Source organism: Ptiloglossa arizonensis, chromosome 8 (genome assembly GCF_051014685.1).
Source record: "Ptiloglossa arizonensis isolate GNS036 chromosome 8, iyPtiAriz1_principal, whole genome shotgun sequence".
NCBI classification, from domain to species: domain Eukaryota; kingdom Metazoa; phylum Arthropoda; class Insecta; order Hymenoptera; family Colletidae; genus Ptiloglossa; species Ptiloglossa arizonensis.
The window spans coordinates 10,922,692-10,940,526 of NC_135055.1; the positions used below are offsets into that span (position 1 = coordinate 10,922,692).

The 17,835-nt window shown below is 32.9% G+C and overlaps 1 protein-coding gene across 6 annotated transcripts in view; it reads right to left on the minus strand.

Annotated features, from left to right (window-relative positions):
* LOC143149887 (1-phosphatidylinositol 4,5-bisphosphate phosphodiesterase epsilon-1) overlaps window positions 1-17,835 on the minus strand; it is a 577,853-nt gene that overhangs the window by 436,683 nt on the left and 123,335 nt on the right. For all 6 annotated transcript variants that reach the window (XR_012992898.1, XR_012992897.1, XM_076317680.1 and 3 more), the window contains exons 8-9: window positions 10,882-11,077; window positions 3,765-3,983 (exon numbers count right to left, since the gene is read on the minus strand). Coding sequence is in view for 4 of the 6 variants with exons in the window: in XM_076317680.1 (XP_076173795.1) it covers window positions 3,765-3,983; window positions 10,882-11,077 (415 nt within the window). In the remaining 2 variants the exon portion in view is untranslated. The remainder of the gene's footprint in view (window positions 1-3,764; window positions 3,984-10,881; window positions 11,078-17,835) is intronic.

Sequence of the window (17,835 nt, forward strand, 5' to 3'; positions counted from 1 at the left end):
AGTCGTAAAAAAAACTTGGAGATCTATTTAATCGAGTAATGGAAATGTCAGATTCCTTAGTCTTAACTGTTAGCTTGAAAATAAGGATACAGAAACAGCAATTAAAAAAACTTAAGCTATTCTAAGATTTATTTTTACTTTTATTATGTGTTGTTTCAGTCCCTACACTTAATGTAGAACTAATAGAAACAATCGACGTTCGTTATAAAAATGAAGATGATATAAATATGAAAACAATTTACCCACATTTGATCATTTAGGTAATTTTTAATTTGATTCGGATGAAGTAGAGACAGAGATAGAGTAATTATGTTTTTATATTTTTCAGTTATATTTTATATATTTCTATATGAAAGATTTCACTTAAATTTTAATTTACCGAGATAAATAATATTGCATCCTTTTTCGTACGATAGAAAACAATATTGCCCTTTTGAAATAACTCAATATTTATTAATTTTTTAAGCTTTCCTAGCTGTACAAATTCATAATTCTAAAATATTTTGTTACGAATATGTCGAGGAGTAATTAACAGATATATGCTAATTCTCAATCCGATATTTGTACTGGCAATCTACATGGATGAACCAAATTAAATAAATAATTCCAATAAAAGTACGCAGTGGTGATATTTCAATATTTGTAAAATACTGAATTTAAAAGTCCAGGACCGATGAGCAAAGTAGAAGATTTCATTACATTAGCATTCTCGCGAGCGATGTCGACGACAAACAGAAGTTTCTACGAGAAATGTGCAGCTATAAAAATTGTAAAAGGTTCGCTATCCTACTGAAATTAAAATAAACTAATTAAATGAACATTGATTACTGGTATGCTTTTGAAGAATGTGACATAAATTAAGTAATATTATTAGCACTGTTTCCTCGTCGGTTATAAAAGGACAATGTATTTAATTTTGTAGCTTAATTTAGATTAAACATTCTAATAATCTTTATACATTCACAGAAAGATTGCAGATAAGAGGAATGAAATTGTATAATTCGTAGTCGGATAATTAAATGGGAACTTCCTTGAAATTTGATTCACACTTATGAATTAAGAACTAAGGACTCTAATAAAATCAGTAAAAGGCTGCACTAGTATTACGTAGAGTTGAACCATAATCGATGTAAAAGTGAAAAGTAGCAATTATAGAATCGATATGGAACCGATATAATATCGGTTCTGAAGAACTGTAACCGGAAGCGATATGGGCGAGAGTCAATATATTTATAATAGTTATGATATTTTTTCGGTTCTCATAACTGTTTTAATTAAAAACGATGTATAACAGTTTGAAATAGTTATTTGCAGAACTGTTTCAATCTCTGGATATTTGTAATTCATTACGTATTTCTGGGTTACTGAAATAAAAGTTTCTGTTTGGATTTTGTCCAATATTTTATGAAGAACTTTATTGAACATCGAAAACTATACACTAATATTACATATATGTTCAACGTTACGTCCATTTTTGACGAAAAAGGTTCATTTTCGAGAAAGACAAACCTTCTACGATATTATCCACAAAATTGATAAATAAAAGTGAACCTAACCCAGATCCTTATAGTCAGCAAATAGATTTGAAAAGATAAAACAACTGTATCTTAAATACCTCATTATAAATATTTCATAAATTATACATTAATGGTTTGCCTGCACCATGGGAGGTAGAGATTGGAGGCTGCGTGGCTCTGTAATCAGTACTGGAAAACACATTCAGAGGCTTGTATTCTCAAGGCTATCGCTTTCCCACTCGAGTGTATTTCAAGTATAGCTCAACAAGTTTAATAAGATCCCTGAGGTTGTGGTTTGAGCGTGGAAGAGTGAGTAGTAGGGATGAGGACAAGCAACGAGGCTATCGTATAGGCCCACAGTCTGTACGTGATGCCAAATATATTGACCGGTTGAGCCGATTGAAAGGTAGATTGAGCTTTCATCTCCTCGCTCCGCCCAGATTGTTTGTTTTAAAGAGAGAAGGGGGGAAGCCACAAATACACTATCTCTTTCTCAAACATGGAAGTAGGCCGGTCTGGCTTTACTGAACAATCAGCCACTTAAAGAAATATATAAAGTCAAGAGGTAAAACTATTCAAAGTATACTAATAATCCCTTTAATGATTAAACGTCACTTAACATTGAAAGTTTAAATTTGGATTTTTTTTATTAGACGTTAACAAGAGTATTACCAATGAATTAGCGAGTTTTCCCCGATGAAGATGAGTTCAAATACGACCTAATTCGAAAGAGCATGTATTTGCAGAATTCAAAAGTGATCTTGAATGCAAGATGTATTTCTTTCAATTTTAATTACACGTTCCTTAAAATATTATACTTCTTTTAAACATGCAACTCGTTATGTTATCCTTTCTTATTTTTCGTAACGCTTAATTTATTTCTTCTTGTACTCAGCAACAGTTTTTGGTTCATTTCGCATTTATATGTTAAATTTAAATCTAGGGTTAGATCGCAAAGCAGTATTTCGCTAAACTTCGCCCTTTCATCGTCCTCAAGTATTCATGCACTTGAATTTGTATTGTTTCTTCTTATTATGACGAATGTGGTCGTTAAATAAAAATAGAAACAAATAAGGGTCAGTTTCTCCTACCTACGAGTATGACAGTGAGAAAACTGACGAAGGTTGGACCACACTCCAACAAAAAAATCTACTCTTCCGGAACACTGCAAGAGAGAAGGTAAAATTTGACGTCATTCGTTTGGAGGGCGACCGAATCAATAGATTTGGTACCAGGTGTAGTTATTTGTTGTTATCTGACACTGTTTGAAAAGAATAAGATTATGATAAAATGACAAATATAGTCACATCTAAGAAGTATCCTTCCTCGGGTTTTGACGAAACATTGAAGATTTTTAGAGCGGTACAAAATAAAGAATAAGTATCTTTTTGGCCACTGTAACTCAAGATTAAAAGATGAATCTACTCTAAAAAATTTCAACCCCTTATGTCATCTCGCAAACTATTGCAGATATAAAGAAGTTCTTTCAGCAAATTCTTTACGGTTTTCAACATAAAATAACATCGATATTTGAAATTAATCCAAAAAAAAGAAACGAAGAAATCAATTTTAACATCTATATTTAATAATTATAGAAATCATCTTTAGACGGTAATCTTAGATATGTAACGCTAACGACAGAGTTTACGAGTGATTTTTTACCATCTCTAGACATTTTTTAAAACTGATGTGTATAATATGTTTTCTTTCGTTAGAAACCGTACAAAATTTGTTAAAAAACTCCTTCGTTTTCTATAGTTTTGAAGGTAACATCAGAAAGAAGACTGAAACTGAAATAAAGTTTCACCCCTTAAACTTCAGTCGTCGGTTAAAAAAAAAATACGTGTCCCTTATTTTTGGTCGCTCTATAAACCTGAAAAGTTTGATCAAAACCGAGGGGGGGACACTTGGTGAATGTTCTTTGCAAGCCCACGCAGACGTTTGTCAGGAGAAGCGGTCGGACCAGGGTTTGAGACCCCAGGGATCTTATTTAACTTGTTCAGCTTTACTTCACAATATTCTCTTCGGGAGATTTCTTCGGTAAACATCGAAATTACAAACTTTAAGTCTATGTTTAAAGACGTTTCCACCTGGTGGTCAGGTTAGAACTGATGTCATACGATTTCTCTTGGGGAGACCCATTTTCCATGGATGTATAGAAATCGTTCTACTCTCAGAGATCTAAAATATCCTACAAGGCATTGTCCTTTCGTAACGTCACGAGGATGGTCGAAGAGCTTACTTTACCTTATGAAATTCGGCAACTTTCTCGAGGATGGAGTTTGCATCACGGACGGGAGTGTTCTCGTGTTTCTTCAAGGAAGTATTTCTCGAGTTACATTCCGATGGCGATTCTGTGATACTCTCTAGAGTCATCTTCGTGGTTTGCCCTGAGGACGACACGTTTTCGAGATCAACATCCTTGCTTCGCGGCGATTCTCGGTTGTCCTTGCTGCCGTGCTGAGACTATAACAAAAACAAATTCCACGTCAGACGATAGCAAGATGCAACAATCGTGATGACTAAAGTTAATCCAGCGAATAAAATTTCCGTACAAAAGTACATCAACGAAGAATGCAATCAAATTTAGAAATCCATGAAAATGAGAAATACAGATAAAGGCATAGATAATTTCCTTCTCTAAATACAAGAAGAAATTTTCGGTACAAAAGAAGAAATATCATTAGCTAGACTTAGAATAGGTTTCACAAGAATAACCCATAACATCTATGGACCATGGAAAACGTAACTCATAATTGAATGAAGAGCTGCTTCGTTCTAAACTATAGTACTTCAATAGTATCGACTAATCATATTAAAAGTTTGAATTTTTATACACGTGACACTTTTCGAGATTATGAATCATTATTGTAAATTGGAGAAATGAAATTCGTAGGAAGTGGAAATTCATCATAATTATTCTCATGTAGAATAATGGATTTTTAATGGTCTAGAGGAAGAGTTCATTATTTTTTCCTTCAGTTCGTACGAATACACGAATATATAAATTTTATCGAATAGTTTCTCATCGATCTATTGGACAATTTGTAATTATTTTAATTTTTATAAATTAGTATCCATGGATATCTTTGTAGAAATTTTTAGTAAATTACAGGTTGTTCGAAAAGTCATTTCATTTTTCAAAATATAATAGAGAATATATAATTTAACAAAATGTTTATACACACTAAAAAAATTGTGTTTCATTTTCGCAAACAAAAAACGAAATCACTTTCCGAACACTCCAATATTTCCACATAACTCTTTGAAAGACTACACCTTTAGATCCAGGTGTTCTGAGCTAAATGTTGATCAAAATTTTATCCGTTGAACCCATTAACGTCTACTGTTCCATTACCAAGAAATTATCTTTTATGGACTCAATGATCGTTTGCACTTTGATCCTTGCAAAAGCTAGACGTTTTCTTAATATAATAGAATGGTAAGTTTAATTATGTTACCGACGTAATAAAGTGTTCAGAAACCATCGCACAAATAAAAGAAAATTTGTCTTTGTCTATGTACAAAATGTTAATCGAATATTCTATATCTGTATATTGCAGCGGAAGCTTCCATTTAGTGTATTAATTTTGACAATAAAACTGTACACGCATCGAATTAATTAACGATACTGTAACAATAAATGTATCGAAATTATACAATCAAGTTGTAATAGCCCTTCTAGTGTTTCTAATTGTAAAATCAATTCAATAACTCCCGCGTTTAAGTGAGAATTTTTTTTACACTGAATTCAAGTAACAGAGTCACTCCTTTCACCCTTCGTGTTTATGTTTCTTTAGCGTAATCGATCCGCCGGCTCCTACTGCCGACGACTCCAACTAAGAGCGATAAGCACGCACGTGGGATTTCATTTTATCCACTAATGAAAACTGAATTTTTTATATTTATGATTGTATCTTTATTAGAGTATTATCAATGGATCAGTGAGATTGTACCAATGAAAATGAACAGAAACTCGATCTCATATGGATCATTTTTGATCGTACGTGGTTGAAAGTTTTTCAGAAATTATTCGCATGACGTGTAATTAAAAGTAATCCAAAAGAGGTCATCTTTATACTCATTTTCATCGAGAGAACCTCGTAAATTTATCGACGACACTCTCATAAAGGCAACGAAAAATATAAAAAATGTTTGCTCGCTGAGTCATAGATAAAAATCGCCGCCTGTCCCAGTTTCAAATGCGGTTCTGATTTTGAATTCAGTCATTTGAATTCCAGAATCACTGTCATCTCCGAAATAGTAAGTCTACACGAAAAATAGGAATTTTTAATATACATAATAATAAATAGTGTACAAGCATCGATTTTTCAAGGTATATAACCAAACATCATTGTGTACATTTTTGGGCGGTTGGTTAATAATTTATATACAATAATAGTTAATTTCAATGGGTAAGAAATTTATTATGATAATAATTTTTATTTATTATGATAGTAATAATAATAATAATAATAATAATAAATACAGTAAATTTAATTTTAGTTATATCTTCATATAATGGTTCATATCAAGAACTTCCCGACTGTCAGGTTTGTGATATGTATGCCTGGTGCATGAATCAATCGATTAGCTAAACATGGTGTCAAAGTCCTAGAAATTGCTTTATTGTTACGGAATTTCCGCATTTCTGTGTATCACGTACACTTCCAGCTTGCCTTTTGATCTTCGGTAGAGAGTGGCGTATCATGAACCAGACATAGAGACAGGCATAGTGGCCCTATTAACAACGTATGAAACTTCCTTACGACTACAATTTTATTCATACTAATAACAAAATAGAATCAATAACTACTAAAAATCCCTTTGATAGAACAAAAACTGAACTATACGTTAAATTTCATAAAATATGTTAAAATGTAGCTATAATCTGATTTCACGACAACAATAGGAATAGAAAATGCCTCAACAATAGGAATAAATAACCTCGAATGTCCAAGAAAACATTTGAGGATAATTGGCTGGTAAAATAATTCGGCGTAAAAAACTATTTCCTCTACGTTTCGCAAAACTCTGCAATTGAATATTAACAAAGGAGACTGGTTCAATATAACAGTTTGGACAATTGTAATGCACAGTATCGTTAAAATATCTAATTTGTTCTGTTTTCGATAAACGAATCGAGTGGTGGGAAATGTACCATTGGTGCAAATATTATTTGCACAGTATTAAGAATAATTTATTCAATATAAAGTTTCAGCTATATTTTTTATGTTTTTGATGAAGATATTAATGTTCGATAAACAAAAATTAAATGGCGAAAAATACAACGTTTAATAATTCCTACGGTATTCGATAACAAAATATAATGATAACTCGTTTATAGTTTCCTAACATTGGTTACCTTATCATGATATAATTCATAAAAAGTTAGCTATAAATTGGAACTAAAAAAATTGAAAGAGTTAGTTGAAAATGAAAGGAAAACAGAAGGAACTTTAAAGTTGAAATGAAAAATAAACGGTTATCTTCTATCAGAGGTATAAAAGTTCGAGGTAAATGTTCGTGAAGTTAAAAAGAATAAAACCGTTTATACATAATGATAAGATAATCGTGCGGGATAACTGAAACTAGAAATCGCATTTGGCGGGAGAATCTAAAACGAACGTGGTCAAATTTCTTGGTATTTTCGAAATCTATTATCAAAATTATTTGTGCACCGAACTATTAATAAGTGAGGAATTAGCTATCTTTCTCACTACTCGGTAGATTCAACAAGTATTTCAAAGATAGGGCAAGGAAGTGCATACCATTGAAACAAATCCCTGTTCATTACCTGAATGTTGCTCGTTAAAGTATTCAAGGAAGTCCAATACTTCGAGTTTTTCGAGGCGTCGATCATTAGCAACAAGAGCAAGTAGTTTCCGCCGGCCTACAACCGTCATTGCTGCTGGAGGCCGATAGAAACCCCTAACCTTGTTGCTGTATACATTTCTTCTTTATTCTCCATTTTTGTCGATTTCATCTTCGTAGGTTAAAGACGTCACAGTGAACAATCGTTTTTACATTTTTATAGATACGAGTAATTAAAGTATCAGTTGCGACACTATAATAAAATAAAGGTTCTATTTCTTAGTGAATAACTATTATTAATGTTTTTATAATATATTGTATTCTATACATATGATTTATATTTGGAATTTTTTCTTCTTTCAATAAAATCAATCTAAATTTAAAAAATATTCTTTATACGTTTTTTCTTTAAATGTCCGTCGGTCTACTAAATATTCAACAATATTCTCCGAAAAAGGATTACTGTAAAATGTGGAGATATTTTGCAATTTCATTCCAATGTAACTAATGCAATATTTTGTAAAATACATTCTAAAAATCATTCTGTTCAAATGTTACACTTATACATCTCGAACATATTTCTCACTACGTTTTCAATTTCTTTTACAATTATCGACGAATTCGAGAATGGAGAAATAAAATTGAAGAGAGAGAGAGAGAGAGAGAGAGAGCAAAGGAGTCTACGCGTATCTTCTGGTTTCCATGGTTCAATGTTAGTAGTCCGTATCGATGTTTTTTTCGTTTCAGAGCAGTCGAACGAAAGGAAAGAGTTTGTAATTTGAGTAGCATTCGTATCTCCAGGGCAACCTTTGCCCTCGTTCGCTGATCGTATTCCACGGTTCGACGCTTTCGTCAGAGACACGGAGAATGTACGGATTTTATCGAAGAACTTCCTTGGACGACTGCCAAATCGCACGTGTAGCTCACTGTAAAATCATTCGATCTCACGGCTCCTCTCTTTCTCCGTTTCCGTCTTTACGTTATACGATAGGTTTGAATACGTGATAAGAAAACGGCAAGGCATCGCATAGTATTGTCACGTGCAATTACAATATTCACCCTGGGGAGTCACAAACACCTCAGCCAAGTGTATATGCATTCGGTAGCATTTAGAAAATTTCTCTTTAAGTTCGACACGCCTTACGTCACTTAACCAGAGTAAATCAGAAGCCTGCTTTTCTTTCAAATACTTCTCGTGACCTTTTCTCACGTACACCCTTACTCCTTCCATGATCTCTTCTCGCAGTTTCTACAAATTCCCAATTAATCATTCCCAATATTTCCTTATCGTTTCCAACTCTCCTATCGATTAAAACTGAGCAAATTCATCTTACGCGCGACGACTCAGAAACAGATCAGTTATCGTGTTCAGAATTAAGAGAAACTACTGGAAAAAATTGTTTCAGAAAAGTAATATACGTGTTATTCAACTACATTTATAGAAAAGAAGTAGTTCTCGATTCTTGCTCGAAAATATCAAAGTACTTCCTCAAGTTCAAAGGATCAGGAATTATTGGGAACGTTTTGGGATGCTACGCCCATTATCAATTTTGACCGAGAACCCCAGTATCTTAATGGATAAACTTATACGATCAGTGAATATAAGCAGGTATACTTTTATCCTTCCACCACCACCATGTACTTAAACTTAAGCCGTTCCTTAAGTTTTGCGTTAGTCTTATATTTCCTTTAGCTTGGTTTCGTTTTCGAAATTAGCTTTGTTATCTTTCGTTAATCTCACATTTTATTCGATTCAGTTTTATCTACGTGATTTGTCTACCTGAACATTTTGACCTTTGGATAATCTCGTTCCATTAAATGAGGTGCTCATAAGTTGATTATTTTTTATTAATTTCTTTTACTTTGATCCGTACCAGACCATACTTTAATTTCGGTACAAATATTACAATATCGTATTAATATTTTGTACGTTTAATTATTAATACAAAATTCACGAGTGGTACTTGTCCATGCTGTGGTACGCGTAAGAGGTTGGCAACACGAGTGCCATCGAATCGTAAAATTATAATGTTGATTAAATAATAAATCTGAGAACGTTTAATAATTTTAGTATTTCCTCTTTAATTAATGATTCGTTTTACATTTTAACTCCCTATCTGAACGTGTACGCGACAACTATTACCAAATGTCGAGTTTAAATTAATAACAGCGTAATCTGTACTTCGTCTTTGCACCAAACGTATACTTATTTTTACTTTTATACATTCATTTTTTTTCTTTTCATTTTCACCTATTTTCTTTCTTTTTTTGCTTAATACTCAATTTCTTTATGCATACATAAGTCTAACACAGTGAAAACGTATTATTATTATGATTATAAATATCTTGGTGTCAGTTGCATTTTTACCAGAAAATTGACTAGATGCACATTAATTTTAGAATCATTCAGTTGTATTTTAGATAGCAAACGGCCAGTTTGCACGTTTGTACTTTAATCAAGTTACTTTCAATTAATCGACTTGTTTGATTTTTCAAATAGTCGCATTGTACTAAATTTTTCAGTGACAAATCATTTTGTTTCAAATAAACAAAAGTTCGAATTGACATTGTCTCATAGCGTCCATTAATCTCGTAATAATGTTATCGTGTTGCACCATTGAAAAGTTTAATTATGAATAGTTACTCGCAATTTTGCCGGTTAAAGACTTTATGAATCACGAATAAAAAATGTGTCACGTTGAACGGATAGAAGCTTAACTGTCTAATCCAATAAACGTGACGAATAAACTGTTATACAATGCTCGTATTCCACGTCTATTCTTTCGAAACAAATTTTGCCAATCTCTGGTCGTGTGCTCGTACATATACCCAACAAATTTTCAAACCAGATTTGTTCGTAAACAAAGCTTCGCGCGGAAAACGTTTACTCTGCGTTTTCCATTTATTTTTTCACAAAGAAGTTTTTGCTTTTTGTTTGTTTGCAATTTATGCCCCATCCAGTAATACATCCAATGGGTTTGCATACGCTAAATTTTCTAGGAGCTGCGATGCAAATATTTTACCGAAACCTTAAGGTTAGTTTAACATCAATAATTGATCGAACGAACAATATTTATCCATCTTTATTAACATGGACGAAAGAACATTGTTTTTGTAATCGTTTTCGCCCTCAGTTGGTTTCTGTTCACGATATATTGTATTCCTATGTATCCATTTTAAATAAATTATTAAAAGATTATCCGAAGATAAGATGGAAAAACATTTACAAATAAATTTCCTTTTTGTATACAGTCAACGAATAAGAATACGTAACTGGTTGTTCGGTTACAATATATTACTAGCGTTGTTTCAAACGTTTTACAAACAAAAAGAAATCACAGTGATAAAGGATAATTTCGAATATTTGGTATGTACAGTATGATATAATAAAGGTTGAACAAGTGCCTTGTTTCGACTTTGAATTCTCAACCGTTGTTACAATTCCCTCAATGATCTATGCAGGAGTTTCAAGGTTTAGTTCGCACACTTTAGAGTTGCAATCGTTTGATGAGTTCTAACAATTATGGAGAAATAAAATTTAATGGTTTACCTTGGTCTCGGATGAGATGACTTCTCGCAATTCCCGCAGGAAAGCTCCGAAGAACGGTATCACAGGACATTCTGGCATTGCTAAAGCGCGGGCTAGGGCGAAATCATATTCAGGTGATAACAGGGCGGAGGAGAGGTTTTCCAAAATTGGCGTCGGTTCGTTCACGCTATGCCAAAACGGCTTTAGCTTGCTACACCTGTAAGAAAAAGCGTCACTTTATTGGACGTATATTACAAATGTTAACAAGCATTGTAGGGAGAAAAAATGACCAATCCTAAATGAAATTGGGAGTGGTATTGCGTCAGATGTTCTAATCAGCCTTTTTAATAGATGCGATTACAAGGAACATCACCTAATCGACGATCTCTGATTTTAACGATTTTAATATATAGACAGAGCAATGAAAAATTATAGATACATATTTTTTTCATCGACTGATGTTCAGAGGGTGAAAACTACTCCAAGAGTTTTGTACGAAATGCCTAGTTTTGTAAACAAAAATTACTCGATACTGTCCACATTTCTTATAGCTATGGTAACACATTCATACAGATTACTTCTCGAAACCATGGTGAAATTAATCGATTTGCTGTTACTGGGACAAACGTAGAAAAATATCTGTCTATTAGTTGAAAATATATAAAAGTATTTTCTAGATCGATTACTCTTAATACTCTCAAATTTATTCAAGTTTTTTCGACAAGATTTATCCGAAATGCTGCAAGTTGTACGTTTACCGTACTATTTATTTTATATCATTGATAAATATTGTAAACTGCAATATCAAGTTGATGAATAAAGATTTTTTTGCATCACTTTAAGATTGTTTGTGTTGTATATCACATTGGTTCACGGGACACATATTCTCATTGTATTCGATGATGAAGCGGTTTTATTATTGCTCTTTGTGTTTGCCTATCGACTTTACCAGTATCGGACATTTCCGGTGAATGTACAGAACTTAGCCCGTAAACATCTCTTCGCTCATGCCACCAAAGTGCCAACAATTTGCCATTATTCATATAAATCGGCTTAACTTTTTTCACTTTTCCTGCCACATCGCGTAAGTTGACTCGATTTTTTCTCATTGTTCCTATTACATTGAAATAAAACGACATTCGAGTACCAATTGTCGACGTACAGAATACAACCTATGTTCGTGTACTTCGTCATCATCGTCATGGCAACTAATCCGAATATTCACCGCCTGGTTCACATGTTTGAAAAATTTTCAATATCTGTTGCTGCACCAATAGAGATGTCGAAGTCTAGAATAATGTATATTTTACACTCGTATAATTTGTATAAATAATTCGACTCCAAATCGATTACGTTTTAAGAGTATACATCGTTCGAAAGCCAGTTTACCCTTCTACAAAAGTATGTTTGCATTGATGCATAGCTTTGGGAAGAGTTTAGAACATTTATTGAATTTTTCGCGTAAATGTTCGATCTCAAAGATTTCATTCAGATGATCAATGAAATCTTCGTTATTTTCTTCATTTGAGGTGTGTTCATCTTCTTGGTCAGATTCTGTATTTGAATCATCAGCTTCGCTATTATATTCGGTTTTTGAATTAAAACTGCAAAAAATGTCGGAAAATTCTCGAGCATTATTTCTCGATACTATATTTTTCTGCAACTGAATTGTAATGGTAAATTGTTACGTATACGGAACGTACTGTATTCCACTTTTATTGGGGGACTTCCACGTGATTGGATCTGCCAATTAGTGTGCAGCTTCGAAGGCTGCTACACTTCATAGATAAATAACTACGCAACAAAACGCGAATAAACTTCCCCGGATTCATCAAAATACACAGAATGTAGATAGTTACTCGTCGTTCAGATTCAATGAAAATATACAGGAAAAGGGTTAATTTGTATCCCATTATCAATGTTTGTCAAAGTCCAACTGTATAATGGTTTTCAGAAAGCCAGAATAATTAAGGTTACATTGGGTTAAGAATTTCAAGATATGTAAACATTTTCAGACGTCTATGAGGATTCAAGACTCGACAATTCATTACGTCTTTGAACCATTCAATTGTTTTAGTTTTGCAAAATGTTTCGAGGCTTCTTGAATTTCACTTCTTAATTCAACATGGTTTGAGATTATTTGTATATTGAAGATGAATCATGTGTAATGTCGTTGGAAAATTTTTATTGTATGGATATTACCTCTTCAGATGAATGTAGATTTAATCATTGTTAGTATAAAATCTGTTTCAATCTTTTTGTTTCTTTTAAATGTCATACTGGTATGATATATCTAGTGACCTGGTACATTTTGTAGTTCAGTTTATGTGTGTCCTTTATTGTTACATGGAGATACTTGTGCGTACAAACATTAGTACCACAAACAGAACGATGTAAATAAATAAATCTTAAAATAATAGAGAAAGATGAAACCACGCAACGAACAACGTAATTATGAGTAACGATCTAAAGAATGGTCATGTAAAATCAAATTTAACGTTGATTATCCAAACTATTATGGCAACGGAATTAATTTACCACTCGTTTGTTGGAAAACGGTCCTGAAGGGAGGCAAAGTAAAAGAACACTTTTAATAATAGGGAATATTCTGGTACAAAGAGAAATATTAATGCGATTTGTTCTGGATCTGCTAGGTTAAACTCATCGGTAAGACTTGTAAAGCACAGCGGTTCTTATCCTTTCTTTGACCTAAAATAAATATTTGTTTGATATAAGCTATTTTTCATAACCCTTGTAGAGATTTGTAGGACACATTTTATCCTCAACATATACAAAATGTATTGGGGCGACTAAATCTTTGAACACACTATATATTATAAAAAATATTTTATTTGAAACAGGTATTTATTCAAAGAACTGTACATATTTTTTACGATCAATCGACTCTTATTCAAACGACAGATAATTTTCAATACACGTAAATATACTTATTATTAGTTACAAATTAAACTGCATTTAATTTAGTTGTTTTTCTTTGCGTGTTTGTTAATTATTAATAAAAATTCTGCACATTAGTTCTTTTTGCATTTATATACGCTTATGTATTTACACTTAAGTGGAATAATTGAGTATCGTATATTAAAAAGGATTAAAACCCTAATAGCCGAAATGTTTAATCAATTATAAAATTAAGCAATGTCTCTTACATTATTTATTTGCTGATTAATTTAATTTTTGGACTTTACATTTTAATGTATTTGAATAAATGATACACAACTATTTAAGTAGAATTATACATGACTATTTAAAGACACGGGCAAAGTGTTTATTTACTTGCAGATAAAAGTTTCGAAGTTGTTGATTAAAAATTAAAATTTTAATCATAAAATATAAACATATTGCAATGAACAAATAAAACTGGTACTGTTCAATTCAATTAACGTTGTAAGTAAATTGCAATATGTCGCTTTTTTTTCGTTATTTTTTATTCGAATGTATCCATTTCTGCTGTTTACATAATACTGTAACGAGAAACAGATGGTCACGACTTTTTTGTTCAAATTGAAACGCAAAAAAAAAATTAAAATAAGCAGGAATTTGTACGTTTCAATAAAAGAATATAAAGTGCTTGCAGTATAAGCGATCGTACACGAGGACGTGCTTATACATATACTACACATTCGAAAAGAATGCTTCTGTTACCACCAGTCTCCATTAACACTAGAACTATCGACAGATTTCAGAATATTAAGGTACACCTCACATGTACCTCAAAAGAAATCGATCAGTGAGAAAAAAAAGAAATTTAAAAAATTATCTTCATGTGTAGAATAAAAAAAAAACGTTTTCAAAAAACATGCTATAGAATTTAAGCAAATTTCGTTACGAAAGCTGTTGAAACCGGTTATTTTGACTGGTTGGTAAATCTAGTGTTAATTCTATTCGTTATGAAAGCTTTCTTCTTAGAGCAGTCGTTTCGGTTGCTGTTGAGTTTCTGTTCAAATGAAAGAATTAATCGACCCCGGTGGTAACACAGAGGTATTCTTCTCAAGTGCCAACAGTACAACTCCAGCGCATAATGTGCCAATATATACGTAGAGGTTCTATGATTTAATACAACGCGTTACCAAACTTAAACTTGATATGTCAACCGTTTGGTTTATCGCATAGTTTTCGAAGCTTAAATTTAAGCGTGGGTGTGCACCGAAGATGTATAAATCGTGAGCATAAGGTACGGCCATTGAGAACAATGGTCGAGTCTAAGACGATGCTCGAGTAGGAAGTTTTATTTTCTCGTTCGTGGTTGCAAGAGATGCTGGTTTTACAGTGCTGGCAATAAAAACTACTTTATTCCTACATTTCTTCGTAAACCGACCACGAGGGTGCCACTGAAGGTGGGCCTTGTTCCCCTGGCAAACATGTAAAAAACCTGAGCCTTTTTAACGAGTGGAAATAGCTGGTGAATTTTCAAACCCGTATGCAATGATTTGGAACGAAGGATGAACCATCATAGAATGATTACCGCGAACCTCGTATTTGCACCTTTGACGTCGACGTGTTTTTGTAACGTTGCGCGTTTAGTTGAAATTTACGTAACTCTAACTGGTGGCTTTTAAGTGTGCTTTAAAATGGGGGGTTTCTCATTCAATCTTCAATAATAAGGCATGAAGGTAATTTAATTCTGACGGAGTCTTATTTCTTGCTACCGGTTTACTTTATATTTTTCAGTCTTTGAAAGAAACTAATCTACTTAATTAAACCCGACGAAATTTTATTACGTTTACGCAATCTGTTTACTGTAATTCGTTTTATTTTTTATTCCACGATATATCATTATTCCTTGTCCCGTTGGAGGTGCTGTTAGAATTTTATGGATCAAAATATCAACTTAGTATGAAAAGTGTATTTGTAATTAGAACAAGTGACAAGAACCGAACAAATATTTTACCGGAATTTTGCTCGATCACGTGCACACAAGCAGCGAGACAAACGTCTAAACTGTTCTGAAATTAAATATAATTTACTTTACTTTATTTACAAATAACTCGTTAGCGGCTTGGAATATCCTTAGCGGTAAATAAAATTTTTGTATTTATTCAGGCCATAACCTTCTGCCATTTTGACCCTGTTTCCGGTCACGAGGTTCTGTTTACAACGGGTCCTCCTAGATTTGAACACAGTGCAGGAGACTGTGGATCATTATCAAGCGAGGTTATTGATCCAGCCAATATCAATCTAGTGAAGTGTCTACAGACGGTGCAGAAAACAATAACGATGTTAACTGAAATTATTTAAAAATTTATTTAAAAATGTCTAACGTCACGATGTGAATTTCGTTTCTTTTTGTAGGATAGCGTCATAGTTTCTTGGCAACCGGAGAACGGAGTACGACTTAATGGCTGAGGAGTCATAAGTTGGTCCAACGATCAATAATTTATCGTCTTGAAAGATCTTCGAATGGATAGAAATTTTGGGCCAATGTTCTCTGAAAATAACTTCTATTACTTTTCCTGGAAATTATCTTCCTTCTTCGAGCACGTCCAATGTAAAGGGGAGACAGTTCCGTGAAACTTCTCTCAAAGTAATACGATTAGAGTGCGAAATAATTTTAGAGATTCGCATGGTCAGCGATGTGGAAAACGCAGAGGAAAATCGTGCCACGACGGGTGGAGAAATTTTCCAAGGAGAACGTTTCACTCTCCGCGAAATAATGCACGTTTGAAGACAAGAAATAAGGGAAGACAATACACGTTCAATAATGCATTTTGACTCAAAAATACAGCAGACTTTTGAGCGTGGACTTGCATTTACGTCAGGCAAAGCGTTTGAAGTACAATACTGTTTCTATTGCTCGCGATATAATGGGAAACCTTTAAATTGCTTTAACACGTTGACTGCCACGTCATGCATATATGTATGACACTGATGGTTCGGTTACTGCAGCTTTATAATACTTTCTAAAGCGTGACACTCAAACACAAATAGTATGGAAAAATCCAATGGCCGTGTTAGACTTTGACTTGTACAAAAACTTTTGCTCACGGTCGTTAAAGTAAAGTAAGAAAAGGTCAAGAGCGATTCTTCGGGAAAATTTTATAAAATTGGTTGGGCAGCCAATGTGTTAAGGGGGGAAACGTGTTGTAGAATCTAAAAAATCAAAACATTTTTCACTTCTCGTCGCTTACTCAGAACACGATGTACGCACACATATCCTATATATAAACAAAAAATGAAAAATAGTTTAACTTTTTAATCTTTACATCGTGTTCATATATAGTATATATTTATATAAAGTTTATATCAGAACCGTGAAACGAAATCTCTTCAGAAAATTGAAAAGTAGGTTAAATTGATCGAACAGATATAAAACACGACAGGTTCGAAACTCTGACCGTTTTCGAACGATTCGTTGATATATTCGATTACAATTTGGCTTCTAGATTTCTATAAAATTATACAAATTTCAGAATCGTTTATTTATTCGCTCTAACTCTTCTGGAATCAGATAATTATCTCTTTCTGTTTATTATTCTTACGTTGTAACACTATATGCATTCTGTTAATAATCTATTTCAACACGTTGGTTACCAGACCTATAAGAAGCAAGTCCACTGATATTTGGACAATTTTTTCTGACGATAGGAAATTTTTAATATAAACGTTTCATAGATGTATTAAAAGTACACACTTTGAACTATATTTCTATCACCTTTCATTAAAAAGTATTAATATAAATGTACAGAAAGTACGAGCGTTCTCGTTTCACAACTTTCCATGGTTGCATGGTGAAGCACATTTCATTGGTCCTAATGATCAGAATTAAACTTAGAATATTTAAAAACTGGACGAAATTGCTATCGTTTTACGTATGGATTTTTCAAAACATCGACTTTTCAATGTATCTATTTTCTATGTTTAATATTTCTCAAAAAATATTGAAAATAAAAAAATTCGCAAGTGCAACGATAAAGGTTATTGTAAGTACGTAGTTCAAAATTCATATCAATTAAATGA